Here is a 21,713-nt window from a genome sequence, read left to right as displayed (position 1 = left end):
TATGAGGAATATGGTTGAATGATGAAAAACAATTGTTTTTCACCATGTATGCTATTGGATAGATGCTAATGTAGAATGGTTAATCGAACTAGAACTTGAAAGCTAAAATTTGAAAATAAGGACTTACTCTTTATTGCTTTTCGGCAAAAACAAACCCCCAAGCCAAAAGCCTTGCATGTCTAGTTGGAGGGCTAAGTATATTCTAGTCGGGTAAGCCTTGCTGAGTATTAGTATACTCAGCCTTGCTTGTGGCTCAACTTTGTTTCAGGTGATATGTTTGAAGATCAGATAGCTAGCTTGACTTGGCCGTGTACCTTACCCCCTGGTTGGTCGGTGGAGTGGGATTCGACTCCGGCCAACGATGACAACGCCGAGTGATGTCATGTACGGGCTTCATCATGACATCTTGTATCGTCGTTTAGAACTCGCTTTATTTCCGCTGCAGTTGAACTCTAAACTACTTTCAATTTGAACTTCAAGTACCTTTCTGATATTTCGAACTTGGTTTGTAATAATTAAGTTAAGACTCGGTAATGTAATATATTTGTGAAATGTTGTACTCTCTGGACTCACCTTCGTGTGGGTTGTATGTAAGCTTTGGATTCGATCGACGCTCAGGTGGATTCTTCGGGACTTTACCCGACAACCCTGCCGGATTACTCTGTTTGAAGTGCGTGTTAGCCGGGATTACCTTTAGGGTGATGGTTAGCGCACTTGAGCCAGATTAATTTGGGCGGTGCTGCCACAGTCCGGTTGGGCCTCGTCCGGCCGGACTCTCTCTACCAGTTCATCCTCCACCTGCAGTACGCCGTGCCAGTGCTTTGAAGGTAAGAATAAAAGAAAAACAAGAAGGACCGGCGATGATTGAAGTCGGTGTTCTCTTTTTTTTGTGCCCCCCAGGGACTATAATGCAGCTGTTCGGCGTGGGGGAGAGCGAGTGCTCTGTCATCTTCGTGTGGTTGTACGCGCTCGCGTCCGTGGCCATTACCTTCTGGTCTGCCTTCTTCATGTGGACGCTGTCGTAAGGCCGCGACCTGGGGGGAGCATGGGCATCGGAACGCGGCGAGGCCGGAGCGTGCATCAGTGTCTCCCTGTACCGTGTCGCTGGAAATAAAAACACCTCTGGTTTGGTTTGTTTGCCGAGGCAGGATGACTGAACGCGCCGGCGGCGAGCACGGGTCGGCGGCAAGTCCGGCAGGGCAGCGCGCCCTCCCTCTGCGCGCGCCCACCGCACGGGATCTCCGTTTTCACTTTCCTTCGTCGCCGAATCACAAACCGCCTACAGTGCGGAATGACGCGGCCAGATGCACGTGGGCGGACCGCGCGCCGTATGTAAAATGTTGGCGGCGGTTTTGGCGCCTTCCCCCCGATTCAGAGTATAGATGAGCGTACGGCCCGAGCACGGACGACCCGGCACGTCCCAAGCACGGCACGGGCCCGAAGTAAACGGGCCCGGGACAGGCATAGCCCGTGCACCAGGCCATGCTTGGGCCGCTAGTTTGGCCTGCCGGGCGGCACGGCACGGCCCAGCCAAAAGACCTCGGCCCGGTGCCGGCCCGGCCACTCCCAACGGTCGGCCTGCTGCGGTGTTGCCCCCGCCAACGGTCGGGAGCGGCCGCGGCCCAGCCTCCCCACGCCGGCCCAAACGGCTCCCCCAGGTTATTATATAACCCCGCGCAGCGCCCCTTCCCCTTGCAACCCTAACCGTAATCCCCATCCCCACCCGCCCTCGCCCCCGCCTGCCATCCCCTTCGCCGCCGCAGCGACTCAGCGGTCGCCCGTCGGGCATCGCCGCATTGGACTTCGCCTCGCCGCCTCTTCCTTCACCGCCGTGTCGCCACCTCATCCTCCCCCCCTCTATCCTTCTCCCTCACCTCGTCCTCGCCCGTTTGCTCATCTCTGTCCACCGCGTCATCGTCAACCTCGCCGCTGTCCTCCGTCGAGCTTGTCTTCTTCCATCTCTCCGGCGCCGTGCTCCGGCTTTGCAGACAAGTACATCCTCCTCAAGACCTCAACCCCTCTCTCTAACCCTAGCTGTTTAACCCTAACCCTAACCCTAGCTACCTCTTCTTCCCAGTAAGTCGGCGATGAGCTGATGCCGCATTCGCCGTGAGGAACGGGGCCGAGAGCGGGGATCTGACGAGCCGCGGGGGCCGGTGGCCATGGACGACATCGACAAGGCCGTGTACCCTGCAACCATCAACGAAGATCTGGTTGACTATGGTCACGTGCCCGACAACGTCGACGACGCAGGTGGCACTGATGCTGCTGCCTTCCTCGGGCTTGGCAACGTCACTGAGGCTATCGCGGCCCCTGTGCCGCCGGTATGTGAGTCTCAGTCCTGTGTATCTAAGCGTCGATCTCCTGTCTGGGATAATTTTGATGATATCTTGGATGATAAGCGCGTGCGTATTGCTGCTGTTTGCAAGTTTTGTCGCCATAGATTGTCTGCTAAATCTGCTGCTGGCACTGGTCATCTGCTTAGGCATCAAAATGCATGTAAAAAGAAAGTTGATCATGCTAAAATGGTTCAAACTAGGCTTGCTATGAACCCTGATGGATCATATAGGAACTGGGAATACAAACCTGATGTTGCTAGGGTTGAATTATGCAAATTGATTGCTAGGCTTGATCTGCCTTTATCTGTTGCTGATAAAGATGCTTGGGATGATTACATTCAACGTGCTCATAACCCTAGACATGTTAGAGTGTCTAGGTTTTCAACTAGTAGAGATCTGGAGAAGCTTTTCATTGACACTATTAATAACTTAAAACATATTGTCTTTCCTGGTGTCAATTCTATTTGTTTGACCTCTGATATCTGGTCTGGTAATGCAAAGGAGGATTACATCACTGTTGTAGCTCATTTTATCAATTCTTATTGGCAACTTAAGAAACAAGTGATTGGTTTTAGATTGATTGAAGAGGCTCATACTGGTACAAACATTGCTGAACGTATCTCTGATGTGGTTGAGGCATTCAGAATGACTGATAAGATCTTTGATGTTTCCTTAGATAATGCTTCTTCTAATAATAATGCTATGCAAATTTTGGCTCCAATCTTTTCTGGTTACTTGGGTGTTGATACTGATCCTGATAATCCATCTAAGAAAACCTACTATGTTGTGCATCAGAGGTGTGCTTGCCATGTTATTAATCTCATTGTGAAGTCTGGTTTGAAAAGGCTGAAACCTTATATAGAGATCTTTAGAACTGCAATTAGTTATTTGAATGCATCTAATAAAAGAATTGCTGAGTTTAAAGACTACTGTTTGCTTAAGGGTGTTAGACCTCGTAAATTTGGTTTGGATATGGATGTTAGATGGAATTCAACCTATCTCATGCTTAAGCACCTGATTCCATATAAGAATGTATTTTCTGTGTTCATCAATGGTAATATTGGCTATGCTACTTTGAATGGTGAGCACTGGTATGTTGCTTTATGAATCAAGAGCCATGAATGTCGTGGTGATTCAAAACTTGAAACTGTTATAGGCCCTATGAGAATGAAGTTTGAGAAGTACTGGAAAAAAATTCCCATGTTATATTCATTTGCATTTATTCTTGACCCTAGAGGTAAATTGAGAGGTTTTGCATATGGCTCTTGATTTGCTTGCTAAGTCTACTTCCTACAATTACAATCTGTATGCTAATGAAGTTAAGCATGAGTTGTTCAAGCTGTATAACAAGTATGAAAACAAGTTTGCTGCAGCAAGGCCAGCAAGGACATCCCATCCATCAGGTTTGACAGGTAAAAGGAAGCAGGCTTGGGTAAGATCTTTGGAGGGCCAGGAGGATCTGGTACCTCTGGTCCTTCTAGTAACATTCCTATTGCTGGTACATGTGAGCTCACTGCCTATCTTGACAGTGACAATGTTGTGGCATCTGATGATTCATTTGATATCCTTAATTGGTGGCATGATCATAAACTAACCTATCCAGTTCTCTCTATCATGGCTAAGGATATTATGTCGGTTCCAGTCTCAACTACTTGTTCAGAGTCTTGTTTCAGTCAGTCTGGCAGGATTCTAGAGGATCGGCGCAGAAGGTTGAACCCGGAGACTGTGGAGCAGGTGATCATCATCAAGGACTGGGAGCTGGCTGCGAGGAGAGCACAACATTCTGTGGAGGACTTGGAGCTGGAGGAGAAGTTCAAGAACCTATGGCTTGATGAGGACAATGCTGGTGTTGCTGCTGGGGATGAGAGTTAGAGTGAGATGTGAGTGACATTTAGCCTGGTGGCTGTTGTAAGACACTAAAACTATTTGGCCTGGTGGCTTTTGAACTTGAACTTGAGCTGGCTGCACTCTTTTTTCCTTTCTAGGGTTTCTCACAAGGGTGAGTTTTACCTAGAATGGTTTTTAATGAGGCAGCATTGCACAAACAGCTCTTCCATTAAAAATTTGAACTTATCTCTGTTTGTCTTGGTGGTTTTGGGGGTTTGGCCTTTTGGATTTGGGGGTGTTTGCCTTTGTGCTTTGAATACATGTGAAATGTGAATGATTCATGTCTAGATTTGAAATCTGTTGAGATGTTTTTTGGTGTCGGGCTTTTGGGCCGCCCGGCACGGCGTCTGGTCCCGTGCTTGACGGGCTAGCCCGGCACGAAAATCGGCCCACGGGACGTGCCTTGGGCCGATCCCCGAGCACGAAGCCTGCTTAGGCCCGGCACGACGGCCCGTCGTGCCCAGTCGTGCCGGGCCCTTTCGTGCCGGGCCGATGCCGGGCCTGGGCCGTGTCGGGCCGGGCCGCCTGTACGCTCATCTATAATTCAGAGAGGGCGAGGCAATTTCTGTCATGGATCACTGGAGGGGTTGACTTCAGGAAACGGAAACTCTTTGCTCCCTCTACCATTACACCGCTGGATAGGGGTGCAAATAGATAACTCTTAGGTGCACCTCTAATTTTTTATAGTTTAAAATTTTGTACTGCTCTTTTAAAATAGAATCTCATCGAGTTGCATTTCTCAGCTCTCACTGTGATGCTAGCCTATGATCAGGGCTGATGGCACCGCCGATTCTTCCGTCGCGGGCTGGGATGTCGTCCACCTCGGGCGAACCCCCTGGCGACTCCCCGTCGCCCGGCGATGCTCCACCCCGCTCCCCCCCCCCGCCGGCCTTTCCACCCCTCCCCCACCGCCCCCCTCGCTCCACCCCTGTGCTTCCACGCAGCTCGCCTCAGTCCCCTCGCGCTGCCGCGGGCCGTGGGTGGCCTGTGCGTTCTGGTGCCCCACGGTGGCCGCTTCCCCGGTTCGTGTTCAAGGTGGTGGGTCTTCCTAAGGTGGGCTGCGTGGGCTTCCGCTGCCCGCGTGCACCAACCTGGGGGCTGAATCCTCCGTTGCTCCGTCGCCGCCGGTTCGTCCTGGTCAAGCTTTCCTCAACTACTACCTTGCCAATTTCCACTTGCCGGCGCTGGCCGGCAAGGCTTCGTGCTCTACTCTGCTGCAGCCAACCCCATTGTGGGTTGTCCCCTACCCCAGGCTCCCGTCCTGCAACGCCAATTGGGTGCGCGCCATGCTCAACTACTGGCTTGGAGTTCCTCCGGGTTCTGCGCAGGTGGTGGAGGAGTGCAGCTTCGTCTTTCGGGTACTCGTCGCCCGGCCGGTCGTCGCTGCCTTCATCCTCACCCTCGGAGATCTCCACCAGGGGCGACTGCGCCTCTCCTTCTTCGCCGACAACGCCGCCGCCCGGGGCTCGTTCAAGGTTTCAAATTCCTTGCCGTCGGTGACCTCCAGCTGACCGAATTTTTTTTATTTTTTTTTATTTTTTTCGATTTATCAAAAATATATGTCGTTATATTTTTTTTTGCAAATATGTCACCCTGCTGCCGGTTCGTTTGGCGGTATGGAGCTACCGCCGGATGAACCGGCGGTAAGATCCTTGGCCCACGGCCCATGAACCTTACCGTCGTTTCATCCGGCGGTAGCTCCTTACCGCCAAACGAACCGGCGGTAAGTGCTACCGCCGGGCTACAGCCGTTTGAAACTGCGGTAGGGATTTCCACATTTTTTTAATTATTTTATATGCTCTCACTGCTGTAATTAATTGTTTAATTATTTTATAGGATGTCTGAATTGTAATTATTTTCTTTACGTTTAGAGATATTTCAGAAAATAATAGAGATAGCGGAGGTTAGGGAAATATTTTTTAAAAAAATTAATACAAATTAGATTTAACTCTAATAGAATGTGAAAATATATTTTTATGAGATATTCATGAGTTTCAATTACGATTTCGATGTCCTGTCACCTTGCATCAGATTCTTCTGCACCCCCACTATAATTAAAAATGTGGGAGGACCTACCGCCGTTTGAAACGGCGATAGACATGCGTGAACCATGCCTATAGACCAAATAGCTCTATCTATAAATAGAACATCGCCCCATCTCATATGAAGTCACTAGCCATATCATACGAAGTCACTAGCCATCCCCGCACTACCACCATGTTTTTCTCTGGTTCTACCTACATTCCGTGGAACAAGATTAGAGAACATGTGCCTCAAGGAGTGCAGGTTCCAATGTGCTTCTGCGGTTTGTTGTGCAAGCTGATGGAGTCCAAAGTTTTAGGCGATGACTTCGGCAGGAGGTTCTTCATGTGCGAGAACTACGAGTACGACCCGCCAAAGCGCTACGGCAAGGACAAAGCGAAGGTATCACCTCGCACTATGTAGTTTGCGCCTTCGGAGCTCAGTAAGTTAATTCTAACTCGGCTTGGAAATAGAGTCCACCACCTCTTTGTGATTTCATACAGTGGCTGGACATGGAGCAATCGACCGAAGCTAAGGAACACGTTGAGCGCGAAGCAAGGTGGGCTGCGGAAATGGAGGAGAAGCGCAAGAAAGATAAAGAAGAGATCCAGAAGAGGTTCGCAGATGTCGAACGTCGGCAGGCGGAGGAGCGTGAAGCTGATAGGGAGAGGAAGCGAGAGAGGGCCCGCCGTGCGAAGGAGGCGGGGCCCGAGGCTATTAGGAAGGGGAAGTATCCTCGGTGCACTCAGTAGATGACTATCATGTAATGTTCGAATTTCATATTCCCTAAGGCATGTTAGGTCTAGATGGAACACGACATTAGCGTGTTCCATGTACATGCCAGTGCAATTATTTTTGTAATTTCAATGTCAAATTAATCTGCATTGTGTACTTTGTACTAGCTACAACTAGATTTTTCAGAAGCATTGCTCTATAAATAAACTTTTCGGACCGACGCGATGACAACTCCATGAGAATATATCGGCCAGTACACACAATAAAAATAATCAAAACAATCACCGTTCATACATTGAACACAAATTAAATAGTGGTCCACACAATTCAACGCACAGAACACATGACATGGCATGTCAGGACCTATTGCAAGCTACAGTAACGAGGTCCAAGACTAAACCTAACATGCCTTAGGTAATTCGAACGAACGTTATATTATTTATTCAGATGGAGCAGTATAACATCAATCATTCACGGGCAGTACCCTTATCACGTCCCGCGATGTCTGCTTTTGCACGCTCGCATTTGCGTAAATCTTCATTCACCTTCTTCAACCACTCCTTATATTGCTGATCACGATGAGTGATCCACGTGTCAATCCACTCATAGAAATGACACCAATGAGTATGTGTGTCATCACCAGCGTACTTTTGCAAACAAGAAACGAATCAAAATTAATAAAAATAACATAAGCATATTTACAAATTAATCTATACCTGTGATGTTGCACCTCTTTTTTGGACTTCCTCGATATTCTTGCAACACTAATACCTCTGGCCAAAAGCCAATTGGATATTGAAATCCAAGTCCTATCACTAGCTCGGGGTATTTTTTTGTGATCGAGCTAAACTCTGACAAATCTACCCCTTCAGTACCATATCTAACTTCTCCTGACCCATAAAACACTTGAAAATACAAATCATCTGACATGCCTGCCAATATTTACGACAATAATTACTCGTCATTAGAATTTAATCAACGCTAAAAATTATTTATGCTATTTTTACATCTATCTTAATTGTTTCTCTAAAATTTCTATTACTGACAACAATTTCTGTTTTTATGTAATATAATATCAATTAATAATATTTTTATGAGACTAATATGTCTGTTTGAACTCATTAATATTTTCAATTATATTCGTATGTAAACTAATATTTTCAATTACATGTTCTACGATTTTGTATCAAAATAACTTATTTTCAAATCACTAATATTTAGTAAAACTATTTCTACACATAAAACTATATTCAAATCACTAAAATTTCTAATCCTAATCTACCAACTATTATTACTAAAATTAAAATTTAAAAATTACCGTGCGGCGGCCGGGGGTGCGCCGGCGAGCCGCGCCGCCGGCCAAAGTCCAGCGCGCGGGGGCCGGGCGAGCGTGCGGGGGGCGGCCCAGACGAGGCGCGCGGCCGGCGTAGCGGGCGGACGGCGGCACGGGGCAGCGAGCGGGGTGGGCGGGCGGCGGCGCTGGGGGGAGCGGGCGAGCGCGGCGCTGGGGGAGCGGGCGAGCGTTTAATACGCCGAACCTTACCGCCGGTTGAAACGGCGGCGGTAAGTACCTACCGCCGTTTCAACCGGCGGTAAGATCCGGCCCACTATGGCCCACGGCGGTACGAGCCTACCGTCGGTTCATCCGGCGGTAACAACCTTCCGCCGGATGAACCAGCGGCTGGGTGACATTTTTGAAAAAAAAAAATCACGACATATAATTTTGATAAATCGAAAAAAAAAATAATATAAAAATAAAAAAAACTCCCAGGTGACCTGCGCCTTCGTTGGGCCATTCGACTGGCCCAGCATCTGCTTCCAGCCCAGGCTCGGCTTCTGGAGCCTTCCACCCTTCCCCTGGCCACAGGAACCGAGACGGTTCTACCCTGCCAGAGTTTGCGCTGGCACAATCCGCGGCGCAGGGTCACGTCCACTTAATGGACTCCTGTCCGGGCAAGGGCGCTCCCGTGGGCGATCCCGCCCCCACCGTGGACCGAGCTCTCGACGCTGCTGATCCCCCTCCGATACCACGTGCTGCCAATCTGGGGTCCGGTCCATGCGTGCTGTCCGGGTTGGTGGAGGGAATTCTCCCGCTCCCGGGCTGGCACCCCTCAATGCGGGGATGCTCATCCGCCGCGCTCTGCTTCTTCAGGGGAACAACCTGCGCATCCACCTGGCTCCTACCTCGCGGGGCTCCATCCTCGCCATCTTCGAGAACGCCCAGGCGCGCGTGCAGGCCGTCTTGGCTGCCCCCTTCATCGGCCGTCAGCACACCGTCCTCCTCTGCATTGCCCCTCCTGCTACTGGTCACTTGGCGCGAGCTTCGCCTACACGGGCCGTGTTTGGTTCCCGTGTAAAATTTTTCGCGAAATCTTTTTTTCTCTTTGACCACTAATTTAGAGTATCAAATGAAGTCTATTTACAAAACCACCTCCACAAGCCCCGTGTAAATCGCGAGACGAATCTAATGAGGCCTTTGACCGCGTGATTAGTGGATGGTTACTGTAGCATCACTGTAGCAAATCATCAATTAATTACCGTCACTAGATTCATCTCAGAAAGTTACATCCGTCCCTGAAAAGGTTTTGCAAATAGATTTCATTTAGTACTCCATGCGGAAGTTTGTTTTTTTTGTGTAAACTTGATGTGACGATTAGCCAAACACGGCCACGGGCAGACTCCGCCAACTCTGACTGCTTTGTTCCCCTCGACGTGTCCCTGCTCACTCTGCTGAACTGTGACTCGGACGCTTCCGCGGATTCGACGTGCGTCTCCTCCCCGCCCTTGACCCTGCCACACTGGGTGGATGAGGCGGCCCTCTGTGACAACGCTGGCTCCCCCCTCGTCAACAACTTGCCGCTCGACGACCCTTCTGTGGTGCATGCCGGCTTCCCCATGATTCCTACTCCACCGCCGGATGTGGACGGCGATCGGGCGCCTGCTCCTCCTGCTGCTGTGGTTGGCGCGCTCCCGGCCGCTGTCGCCGAACGACGTAGCACCAGGGTCAAAGGAGAAAGAACAAGCGGAGCACATCTCCCAGGAAAGCAAGGCTGTCCGTCTCAAGAAACGCAAGCTGGGCATCGCCGCCCCTACTGCTCCAGGACCTGCTGCTACCTCCTCGACCTCGAGCTCGACATCGGTGATCTCTGCTTCCGATTCGGCGCTTCTAGGCAAGGACACCACTACCACTGCTGCCGTTGTGCCGGCCTGGTGTGTCCGCGACCTCAAGATGCTCGATGCAAGCTGCGCTGTCCCCCAGGATGCTTTGTAGGCCTTGGATGAGCCTGCGGGACCATCGGTGGAACTAGTGGACTAATGTGGACGCCGGCTCCTGCGGCTTGCTACCTCTACTGCGGCACCTCTCCTCACGACTGGCATTTGTGTTTGCATTATTTTGACCAGGTGATACACCTGGTGCTGCTCTTGTCTCTGGGGTCGATGAACTGTGTGCCTGGTTGGCAGCCTGTAACCTTCTGCAGGAAATCCCTTTCCCTGCATTCTGGGTTAATGCTGGTCGCATTTGCCGGTTATTGTCGTGCCTGGTTTTGTTTGTTTTCCTGCCACGCGAACATCGTGTTCTCTTATGGCTAGGCACTCCAACACTACCCTTTCCACCATCTCGTGGAATGTCCGTGGCCTCAATGACTCGGAGAAATGCGATACTGTCAGGCCCGGCAACCGCTGTACCGAGATCTGTGCTTCCTTGTCTTATTTGGCTGTATTCTCTTGTATTTTAATTTTTTTCCTCGGATTTCCATTCTACACTGCGAGAGGTACAGGTGAATAGACATAAAGTGCACGGAAGCCTAGAGAAAGCATGCTCCTCTGTGTACTGTTTTACTTTTTGCAGTTGCAGCTCCGTCCTCCGTGCTCATTTTTTTACCGTTACCTCTCCACCACTCATTTTTTAACCATTTCTTCACACATCTAAAAAAGACTAATTTTATTAGCTGCTCAATCATGTACTGCACCTCCAGCTAATAATAATATTTTGTTGGTAGTGGAATAAGCATGTACCGGTACTGGTACCTTGTCAATAAATATTTTGAATTTTAACTACAAGTAACACTGGAAGAAAATGTTTAGTATTTTTTTGAAATATTCTGTCTAAATATAGTAGTACTGTCATATATATTTATTTTTTTTCTCACTTCATGTGCTAGCTGGTATATCATGTGTACAAGAACTTATTTGTAATGATATATATAAAAAATATCAATAAATTTACTATCCGTTAAGCTGATCCTCTAGGGCATGTATATAGGCTTTTTATGTACCTTGATGTATATGCAGCACATTATTCAATTTATCTAGTACCACCAAGTACCCGAGCCTAAGCACAACGATTTTTATGGATGACAAAGAAACGAAATTGCCAGGAATTTCTGAAAGAAGGTCAAAGAATATCAAAGTGCGGTACATGTACCTATACATATTGTGTTTTGATAACTAGCTTCGAAATAATATAAAAGATCATGTGCAAATTTATTTGAGAACCAAAGCCCCATCCAAACAAAAATGTACATGGTCACGGCCAGTGTATATCTTAGAGAAGCAAGGCCCTAATCAAAACACTGCTTAAAGTAAGTGTTCATGGGATTTGAACTTCGATATGGAATTATACATCGTATACCTGCTCCACGAGCAAGGGAGCTTGCTGCCGTTTGCAATGGTTCAGGTACGTCAAGAATCTAAGGAACTGTCATAGATCAAAGAGTGAGGACGGTAGGAGACGGAGCAGACGAGTCAAATTGAGGTTTTGCCCAGCTGCACACACATCAGAACAAAAATTAGAATCTCTCCACTAGTCCACTCAATAAAATCAATTGGCAAGAAAAAATGGATCAGCATATCACAGAAGGTGCAGTTTTGATATCAGCTTATACCAAGTATTGATTTAGCTAGTAATATAGTCTACAAAATAAAACACTACCCCCGTGGCAAGAACAGAGAAGTGAAGGTTGCTCGTAGAAGTACCTATCGACTGCTGCTCGTGGAGGAGGACGCGGATGTAGTACCGATAACCACCGCGGCGCGCGCATACCGCACAACGCTACCCCCGATTGACGGCTGCCCCAGTGTACCTACTATAAATGAGAAATATTTTTGAAACTCAAGAGTAAAGATAAATATAGAAGAAACTCAGTACATGTGTACAACTTTATTTAAAGATTAACATGTACTACTACATGAATGCACATATGAGATTGTACAAGAAGACAACAATAATGCAATTATTGTCAAAACAAGCTTGTTTCAGGGTTTTTCTTTTGAATGATTAAGCAAAACAAACGTGCATGTAGCAATATGCACAAACATTCTGAGAGCTAAAAATAGAAACTTGGAAAAAGGCAGGATGCATTTACACAGCAGAAGTTTTGAAACAAGTATTCAGAGTCTCCCTGCTACTAAATGGCTCTAAACAAAGCGTTAAATAACAAGATTAAGATCTTGCATTTTTGCTATTGTTTTTTATTGAATATATAGCGTCCACAACCTTCTAGCTTAACTATAGCTGTGCGTCAAACCAACCTTGTCAAACATGTACTGATAAAGAATTTCAAATAAGATAACAAAATGTCGGTACCCTGTAGCAGGGATACCCACTCCTACTGCAGCAAGGCAGGACTCACGTAGTCATCCATAACTATGCGATAAGGGGCGGAGCAGCCGGGCCCCACGGGTCAGGCTCTTACGTCACCGGGCCAACGGCCCCGGACCCGCTCCCCGCTCTGGGACGGGTCCGGAGACGCCACGTGTCCTTGAGGAGGGGAAGCTCCGAGCCAGCAGCCGAGGTCGCGGACACCCCAAAGGGGTCCGGGACCTCCCGCGTCCATCCGGACCTCCCACGCGCGTAGAACCAACATACCGCCCGGGGGGGGTCCGGAGCCGCCACGTGTCCCACAGGCGCGGGCGCGGGCGCGGGTCTTCCGCTGGAAGACTCGCCCACCCACCGCATTCAATGCGGGTGGTTGAGGCGTGCTCTACCGGTGCGGCACGCGGGGCAGCCTTTGTCAGGTCTCACTGTAGACCGCGTATTACCGAGGTACACAGTGCAGCCGCCTGCGCCGCCTCCACGCAGAGCTCGTTGCCGCATTAATTGGATACGACGGCACGGCACCTTTCCATCATACCGCCTACGCCGCAAGCTACACGGCCCGTTCAGCTATGCTGCAGGCAACGCCGCAAGCTACACCCTGGCGTCGTTCGACAAGACAGGGCATGGATATGCAAGACGGAGGATCTTCATGGATAGTGCAAGGGAATTCAGGAATGAGATCTCCGTCGCCTGCGATGCCATAATGTCTGTACAGTATGTTATTTTATACTACATCGATTGGGCCCACCTGTCAGGGACCCAACGGCCATGTACGCGCCTCCCTTGAGATATAAAGGGGAGGCGCTCGCTGCACACACCAGACTCACGCTGGTCTCAGGACTAGATTCTCTCACACTCTCCAGACTCCCTCGAGACTAAGGGAACACAAGCAATACAACACACAGTTTACGTAGGGTATTACGCTCCGGCGGCCCGAACGACTCTAAACCAGCTGTGTTCATCGTGTTCTTCCAGCAAGATCGAACTAGTCCTAGCTAACCCCCGAGTACTCACCCTCTGGGCTTAGGTGGGTGCATTCCGCCACTCGGCTGTGGTTTCCACTCCACGACATTTGGCGCGCCAGGTAGGGGCATTTAGCTGGTTTTAGTTCATCTCTTGCTCATCTCCATGGTTCGGGTGGCTGAGCACTCCCACCACGACGACAACGTGGAGATGACGGAGGGTGTGGTGTCATCCGCGCCACATGCCTCTCGCCTTCCTGCTCCAGGGGCAACCATGCCCGCAGAGCAGCCACCGTCGGCGGCGGCGCGCGCTACTCGTCGGCAAGAGTCAGGGCGCCCGTCAAGGGCCCCCTTGCAAGCTGCGAGCGGCGGAGCGCTGGCGGCAGCCAGGGAGTTGCTTCGCAACCCTCCGGCTGCTGCAGCCTCGCCAGACGCCCTGAGGCAGTGGCGGGATGACGTTGACCGTCTCCTCCATCTGGCTCAGGCCTCCCCCAGTTCTGCAAGGACTGGGCAACGACCTCTGCCTGGCAATGCCGTGGAACCCTACCACCGGCTCCAGGGCGGTGCGTCGGCGTCAGTACGCTCCCTGTCGGTGTCTTGACCCGGCGGTCCGGACCCCAACTAGTAATGTTGCGTGTTTCCTCGTCCCAGATGCTGATGCAAGAGGCAACATAGTAACGCACGGGTTTATCCTGGTTCCGGCCGCGAGGCCGTACGTCCAGCAAGGGGGTGTGCGAGGGCACTGTATTATCTTGCACCGGAGGTGCCTGTAGTAGGGGATACAGGCGAGGCGAGAGAGGGAGGGAAGCTCCCAGGTCTCTGCTAGAGGAGAAGTTGATTGAGGCGAGTGCCAATATCGGGTGCTCAGTGGCGCTGAATGTTGTGTTCTACTGAGTGGTCTGATCGCGCGATGTTGCCAACGTAGGTGATGATCCCCCTTAAAGGAAGTCCGCCTCCTCCTTTTATAGTCACTAGGAGGGATGGTGTACATGCACAGGGGATCATAGAAGTCGTCGGTTTCCCTCGAATCGCGGGGGTGCAGTGGTCGAACACCGTAGGAAGTACACTGTGGAGCATGGCGTCGGGCGTGGCAGTCGTCCTGGGTATCGTCCTTGATCTTGCGGAGATCGCGCCGGCGTTCTGCCAGCCCCAGCAGGCGGCGTGGTCGTCACTGTAGGGTGTACAGTCTTCCAAACGTGGCGTGGTGGCGTTCTGTGGGCCCTGCAGGCCAGGGTCTTGCATATATACGTGTGCCAGTGGTAGCGGGGCACGCGGCGGTCCCGGACCCCCCTGGGCGGAGTGCTAGAGCGTGCACTAAGGGGTTCGGGAGACACGTGGAGGTCCCGGACCCCCTCGAGGGGGGAGGTCCGGGCCTCCGGCTGCTAGTGCTGGACGTCCCTCCTCGGGGGGCACGTGGCGACGCCAGCCCCCTTTCTGAGCTGGGGACCGGCCCGGGGCCATATGTGTGGTGAGGTGGAGTCCGGACAGCAGGAGTTGGCAGAATAGTAACGGGATCAGTGCCGAGTACGTCTTGTCCTGCGTTGCAGGTTCCCACAGTGCCGCCACAGCGTCCGGGATGGCGGAGCAGTGATCGGAGTTGGTGAACGGGACTCCGGTCACAGCCACTGTGGGGAATGGCGGCCTGACGCCGTCTGTCCTGGGTGCTGTGGAGGAGTGGTTGGCATTTAATGCCTCCGTACGACGGACGGGTGAGCGGCAGGGCCGTTTGTCCTTTATGTCGAGGGGTGGCCTCGAATGAGGCGGAGATGATTCGCCCTGCTCGAGGGTAGGTTCGCTGCCCTCGAGCGAGGCGGAGATGATTTGCCTGCTCGAGGGTAGGTTCGCTACCCTCGAGCGAGGTGGAGACACGGGGCGCGATCGAGGGTCCCGATGGGAGCCCTCGAGCGAGACGGAGATCACCCCGCGAGTCCGAGGGGGGCGCGGATGGGCCGCATGCTGGGCTTCTTTGATTCATTTCCTTTCTTCCAAACTGGAAGGAGGCCGTAGGCCTTCGTGGGCTCAGTTGCCTAATATGTGTTTGTGTTTTTAGGGTGACCTTAGTACCCCAATTTGGGTATCCCTAATCGTGATACCCGACAGTAGCCCCCGAGACTTTGGTCGAGTCAAGGGATTCGGCCAAAGGGTATTTCGGTGATTTTACCCCTTGAAGTGATCGGTCGAAGCTGCACTCCCGTCAGGCGCACCTGGGTGCCGGCCCAGCGGGTGTGACAACTCGTCGGTCGGGATAGTGCGCCTGCGGAAAGAGTTCTCCGAGGCACGCGCCCCTTCTTGTTTCATTCCTGGGACAAGACGCGTCAGCGTGCTGAGCGGGCCAGGGCCACGATGGCGCCTGCTGCTCTGCAGCCGGTGCGTTTGCCACACTGTCCCGTGCTCAGGGTCTCGGCCCTGCTTCCCCTGGGCGCCTCGCGGCGCACCGTTCGAGGGCAGTCGGCTAGTGCCGATGCTGCGCCACTCAGCGTCCAAGGGCTCAGCTTTGCTTTGTTGCGTCATGTCTCAGCACGGTAACCGAGGGTATCTCTCGTTCGTGGAGGGCCGCGCCGTAACGGGCGGTCCAAGCCTTCGCCCTTCGACAGGCTTGAAGCTTGGCGCCCGACGCAGCTATAAATAGGGGTCGTGGGACTCCCTTTCCTCTCCAACTTCCCTGCTCTTACTTCTAGCATCGCCTAAGTCTCGTAATGTTTTCCTTTAACTTTCACGGCCGGCCCCCAAATGGGGTGGCCTGGCTTTTTTATGCTCTGATGTTAGAAGAATGCTTGTGAGTGGCAGGAGAAAGCCGGAAAGGGCTTGCGCACCATCCCTTAGCTTCAGTGGGACTAGCAGAAAAGCATTGGGCCCGTGGGGTCCTGCTTCTGCGATGTCCCCTAGCCTGAAGGGGGATGGAGACGCCTGACCATGGCGTTGGTGCCAGGTTTGGTGGCTGTTCTTCGCATCGTCCCCCCTTGGCGGCAACGTCGCTCTCGGGGAGATGGTGTGAAGGGCGCTGTCCGGCAGCTTGACCCCCCGCAGGGTCTTCGATGGAGGAGATGCTAGAAGAAAGCTTGCGAGGAGAGCATCCCGCTGTACCCGTGCAGTCTGGGGGCTGTTCCTCGCAATCCCTAGCAGCCTGGCTGTCGTGCCAGTCAGGGACTCGGTGCTCTTCATCGTCGCTCCCTCCTCCCCAAGACAGGAAAAATTGCCGCGCAAGTGGCAATGCGTTTGTACTTTTCGACAGCTTTAAGCTGGTAGCCCTTTGTAATCTTTGTTTGTAAAGAGCAATGAAGTCTCCTTCTCCTTTGCGGAGAGGACGACTGTAAGTGTTTGGGTGGGTGCCACCCCTGCAAGAGATTTTGGTCCTCGAATGTGTGAAGTTTCCTCCGTGGGGGCGCGTCAGCGCACCCGCGGGTGTAGCCCCTGAGGCCTTGGAGGAGTGTTTGCACTCGTCCAAGGGCTATATACGTCGCCCTGCTTGGTTGCTTTACTGGGGTGGCCGTCCAGTGTCTTTTTCAGCCGGCATCGGCACTCCTTTCAGCCGGCCTCGGCGTTTTGATGCTGGCGCAGCGACTCAGTGTCCAGCTTGACCATCTGGCAGGCATGCGTCAAGAGTGGGAGTTTTGGTTAGACACACGGAACTTCACAATCGACGGTTGTCGACCCATTCGAGGGTGCGGCCTGAGCCGCGGCGTGCGAGGATCCCCCGAGCCCCGGCCCACGTGAAGGCGTTCGGGGAACCCTCGTTTTTTGTTACGGCCCTCGTCGCCCTTCCGCAGGGAGGAAGGGTGAAGCGCACCATGTTACCCATGCCCGGGCCACGAGCTATGGCTGCTTCGGTGAGCTATTATCGGGTAGTTCAAGTGGACGTCCGTGCCCCGTTCGATAAGGGTCGGCTCGTGGTCCATGGACACGTCACATAAAGCGCTCACAAAGGTTCGCTAGGCGGGGCTCGGACCCATTCGATAGGGTCTGAGGGCTCGATGCTCTCCCTCGATGGGATCCCCCTGCTAGGCACCCCCGACTGGCCTTGAACACTGCATAGGACATCTCGAACTCCGCGTTCGAGGGTAGCTTGTATGGCACGTACAAGCAGTCCTTGACTCTGGCGATCTGGGGCGCCTTTCGAACCCTCGACGGGCGAGGCTTCGAACCCCTGATCAGTAAGGCCTCGGAATAAGGTTCCCTCAAGGGTGAAGAGCCCCCGAAAGGAATATTCCGTCACGGTTCGCAAGCGGCGCGGAGTCGCCAGTCGTGCGCGCGGGTCTTCCGCCGGTCATGGGCGACGTGGCCCGGTTCGTGCGGTGTAGTGCGGGCGCGCCTTTTCAAGCGGCTACCTCGGGTAGATGAAACGGCGTGGGCGGCGGCTGACAGATGGAACAGCGTAACAGTCGCGCCGCGCCCGTCGGTTACCGCACCGTAGTTATTGCAGAGTGCACGCGTGGGAGACTCCGCGGTCGTGGGACCCATCCGTCAGCGACGACAAAATCTACCACATTGAATGCGGCAGATTCGGGCCAAGGTGGCGTATCCGCGCGTCGTGGTGAAATAAAAGCGCGAGGAGGGACTATTTGGGCTCACCTGGCCATTTGCCTTCATCTCCCCTGCATCCTGAGCCCACAGCCGAGAGCGAGAGGAAGAAGAAGGAGAGAGCGAGAGCGTACCTTAGGCGCCACAGAGCTTGCCTTCCCACATCCCCCCGTGATTCGAAGCGATGTCGGATGTCCGGGAGCCATTGCCGTGGGGGAAATCCACCGCCACAGAGGCGGTTCTGGAGCAGCTAGTCGCCGACCGGTTGCTACCAATGAACATCAGCTCGGAGCGGTCGGCATGGATTCCCCCGCGGCCGGAGGAGATCGAGCCGAATCCCCCTGAAGGCTACGCCGTGAGCCTCATGCGTCTCCACGAGCGGGGATTCGGCATCCCCGTCAACAGGTTCATGCGGGCTTTGTGCGAGCACTATGGAGCAGAGCTGCACAACTTCGGCCCCAATTCCATCTCACAGGCGGCGGTCTTCCTCGCTGTCTGCGATGGGTACCTGGGGATCAAAGCTCACTGGGACCTATGGGTCCACCTGTTCCGTGGCGAGCTCTTCGTCGAGAACATGCGGGGCCAGCCGAAGAGGTTCGCGCGCGCCGGGGGCCTGATGCTCCATTTGTGCCCGAGCCGGAAGAACCTCTACATCCCCAACTAAATGACCATGAACAATGCTGGGTGGACTCGAGGGTGGTTCTACCTGTGCAACTTCGGCAACAAGCTCCCGGCGTTCACCAACAAGGTGCTTCGGGAGAGGCCCGCGAAGTGGGACTGGGGGTGTCACCCCCGGTGCACCAAGCCAGGCTCGAGGTCCTCACCGAGGCGCTGGTGCACCTGGCAAGGAAGGGGTTGACGGCAGCTGCCGTCATCGTGAACTTCCACCAGCATAGGGTGATTCCTCTGACGGAGACGAGCCTGCCGATTTTTGGCCTCACCCCCGGGGTCCTGGCCTCGGGGTCGAGGACGTCGACGGTGCTGCTCCCTCGAGACATCGCTGCTCGGAGGGCAAGGAATGTGGTGGCGGAGTTCCCCGACGACGCCAACGATCTCTGGGAGATCAAGATGCGCCCCGAGCCGGGGTTCCTTTCAGTGGTGAGTCTCGATTTCAATCCGTTGTCGATTTGTGCTATCTTCTTCCCCACTCCCTAACCCTGATTTGATTGCGTTTTGTAGGGGGTGAGCCGCAAGTGCCACCCCTCGAGGCCTCCGATCCCGGAGGAACGCGAGGTCAACCGCCTGCACGCAGAGGCGGTGAAGAAACGGAAGGAAGTGGCGGAGGCTGCTGCCGACAGGAAAAGGAGGAGGAAAAAGAAGCACGACAAGGCGTGCAAAATCGCACGCGTGGAGGGGAAGCCGCGGCCCGCTACGCCCGAGTCCACGAGCGAGGAGGAGGAGGATGCCTCGGATACCGAGGTCAACCTTTCGGGTGATGGCGAGGCGGCAACAGGTGCGGATTCCCCGCCGGTCTTTCAAGAGGCCGGCAACGAGGATGCGCCAGCGGCGCCGCGTGAGGCGAGGCCCGCACTGGGGCTGTTGGTGGACCCGCCCCTTGCGGGGACGGAGCGGAGGTCGCCCACGCCATCGGCGGGATGAAGGTCGCCCATGCCGGTGGCGGGCGGGAGATCATCTACGCCCGCGACAGAGAGGAGGCCGCCCCTGCCTTCGACGGGCGAGGGGGTCCCCGCGCCCGCGATGTCGACGGGCGGCAATGGGTCCATGGCGAGCGCAGGGACGCCCGCGCAGGCGACCTCGAGGCCTCAGGCTGCTCTGAGGACGACACCCTCGGATCAGTCGTCGAGGGGCGTCAGCGTACCGCGGGCCCGGAGGAGTGGCACGGGCAAACGCAGCATGAGTGCCCGGTCCGGGTAAGTGTTTTAGTTCTATTTGCTGCATTCATTTAATCGATCCCCCAATCCTGCTAACCTCTGCCTTTCTTCCCCGATTTCCAGCTCCAGAGTCGTTGCCAAGGACGCAGCCCCACTCGCACCGGCTAAAGCCCTCAAGACCGGGGCGCGCGCCACTCCACACTTGGCGCCGCAGCCCCCGCCCGTCGTGGATATCGTGGAGGAGGCCGTGAAGCTGCAGGAGGCCATGGCACGAGGGGCCCAAGCACCGGGGAATGGGGGCGGTGCCATCCAGAGTGGCGTTGAAGCAGCCGCTCAAGCCGAAGCCGTGGGGGAGGCCGGTCGGGGAGGCGCGGATGACGCCGCCCGGTCGGACATCGAAGTCGGGGCCGGTCGGAGCGACGCGGATAGCGCCGCCCAGCCGGTCGCAGAGGAAGAAGCTGGTGGGGATGCGCAGGAACGCCCCGCCAGCCGAACAGAGGTGGACACCCTCGTCCCCGAGCCCCCGAGGGCTGGGGTCGAGGGAGTCGCGGAAGAGGAGTCGGCGCCGAGGGCGCCAGTGACAGAGGAAGCCCGCGTCTCAGTGCCCGCAGAGGCCCGGGACGAGGGTGTTGTTGCGGTGGGGACGGCACTGGCTCCGACAGAAAGTGTGGTGCCCGTGGTGCAGTTGCCGGACAGCAGCGAGGAGTTCGGGGATTCGAGAGACATCGACCCCGCTGCTGCGGCAAGTGCCGCCAACAAGATCGCCGAGTTTACGTCGGCCTGCGCGGAGGTGCTCGACAAGGGGACATCCGAGGGGCCCCATCACGGGGCAATCATCCAGTCCGTGGTCCCCCAGGAGTTTCTCCACAACGTACGGGAGGAGGAGTCCGTCTGGCAGAAGCAGATTGAGGCAGGTTCTTAGATCTTGAACCACCTCGATCACGCCCTGGAGCTCCATCGGACGACAGATTACCAGATCAGCCAGGTAGGCGGCTCCCTCCCAGGAATCGTTCGTATTTTGGCCTTGATTTCATTTGTTTTACCCACGCCTTTCCTCTTGCAGCGGCTGAGGGACATCTCGCGCAAGAAGAGTGCCGAGATGACCCGGCTGTATTCTCAGGTGCACTGGCTTGGTCAGCACAATGCTGGCTTGGTGCTCCAGAACATCGACGCCAACACCAAGATGGCGGATCAGGGGGCACGTCAGCAGGAACTAGAGGAGGAGCTGGCGCGGGCCGCCGGTGAGCGTGACGTCCAGAGGGCCGCAGCGGAGCAGAAGGCTCGGGAAGCCGAGGCACAAACCACCGAGCTGCAGCGCACTAGGACAGCGCTCGAGCTGAAGGAAGCCGAACTCCAGCACAAGGAGGCCGAGCTCCAGCGCAAGAAGGCAACCGTCGCCACGCTCACCGGATCCCTCGAGGAGAAGGGCAAAGCCCTCGAGGAAAAGGAGGTGGTCCTCCGGAATACGGAGGCCGCCCTTAAGGAGAAGGAGGACTCCTTGTCTTCACTAGAGGAGGCCGCCCGAGTCCAGTGAGAAGAGGCGCAGAAGAACCTCGCAGGTGGGTGCTCGAAATTTTGATGTTGTTGAATTCTAGTTTTTCGTAGCTTATCTTGGTTCCTTTGATCAGAGCTGAGGCAGCAAGTGGCAGACGAGACTGCGGCGAAGGAGGCGGTCAACACAGCGCTCATGGCGGCGTAGGCGGAGTACGCTGACCTGGAGCGGACCGCCGTGAGCATGTGCCAGGAGCTCGACGGGGAGGGCGCCGTCTCTGGTAGCTCAGTGATCAGCCGCCTGTGAGCGCTAGGTGGCCGGATCGCC

General features: G+C 54.1%; 1 protein-coding gene across 1 annotated transcript; it reads left to right on the top strand.

Annotated features, from left to right (window-relative positions):
• The first annotated feature begins 19,784 nt into the window (after positions 1-19,784).
• LOC120695408 lies at positions 19,785-21,428 on the top strand. The gene is made up of 4 exons (XM_039978667.1): positions 19,785-19,933; positions 20,018-20,804; positions 20,958-21,135; positions 21,223-21,428. The coding sequence occupies exons 1-4, from the start codon at positions 19,785-19,787 to the stop codon at positions 21,426-21,428; spliced, it is 1,320 nt and encodes a 439-aa protein (XP_039834601.1).
• Positions 21,429-21,713: the final 285 nt, after the last annotated feature.

Source organism: Panicum virgatum, chromosome 2K (genome assembly GCF_016808335.1).
Source record: "Panicum virgatum strain AP13 chromosome 2K, P.virgatum_v5, whole genome shotgun sequence".
Lineage (NCBI taxonomy): Eukaryota > Viridiplantae > Streptophyta > Magnoliopsida > Poales > Poaceae > Panicum > Panicum virgatum.
Note: the sequence above shows the minus strand (reverse complement) of the source record. Positions and strands in the feature narration are given on the sequence as shown.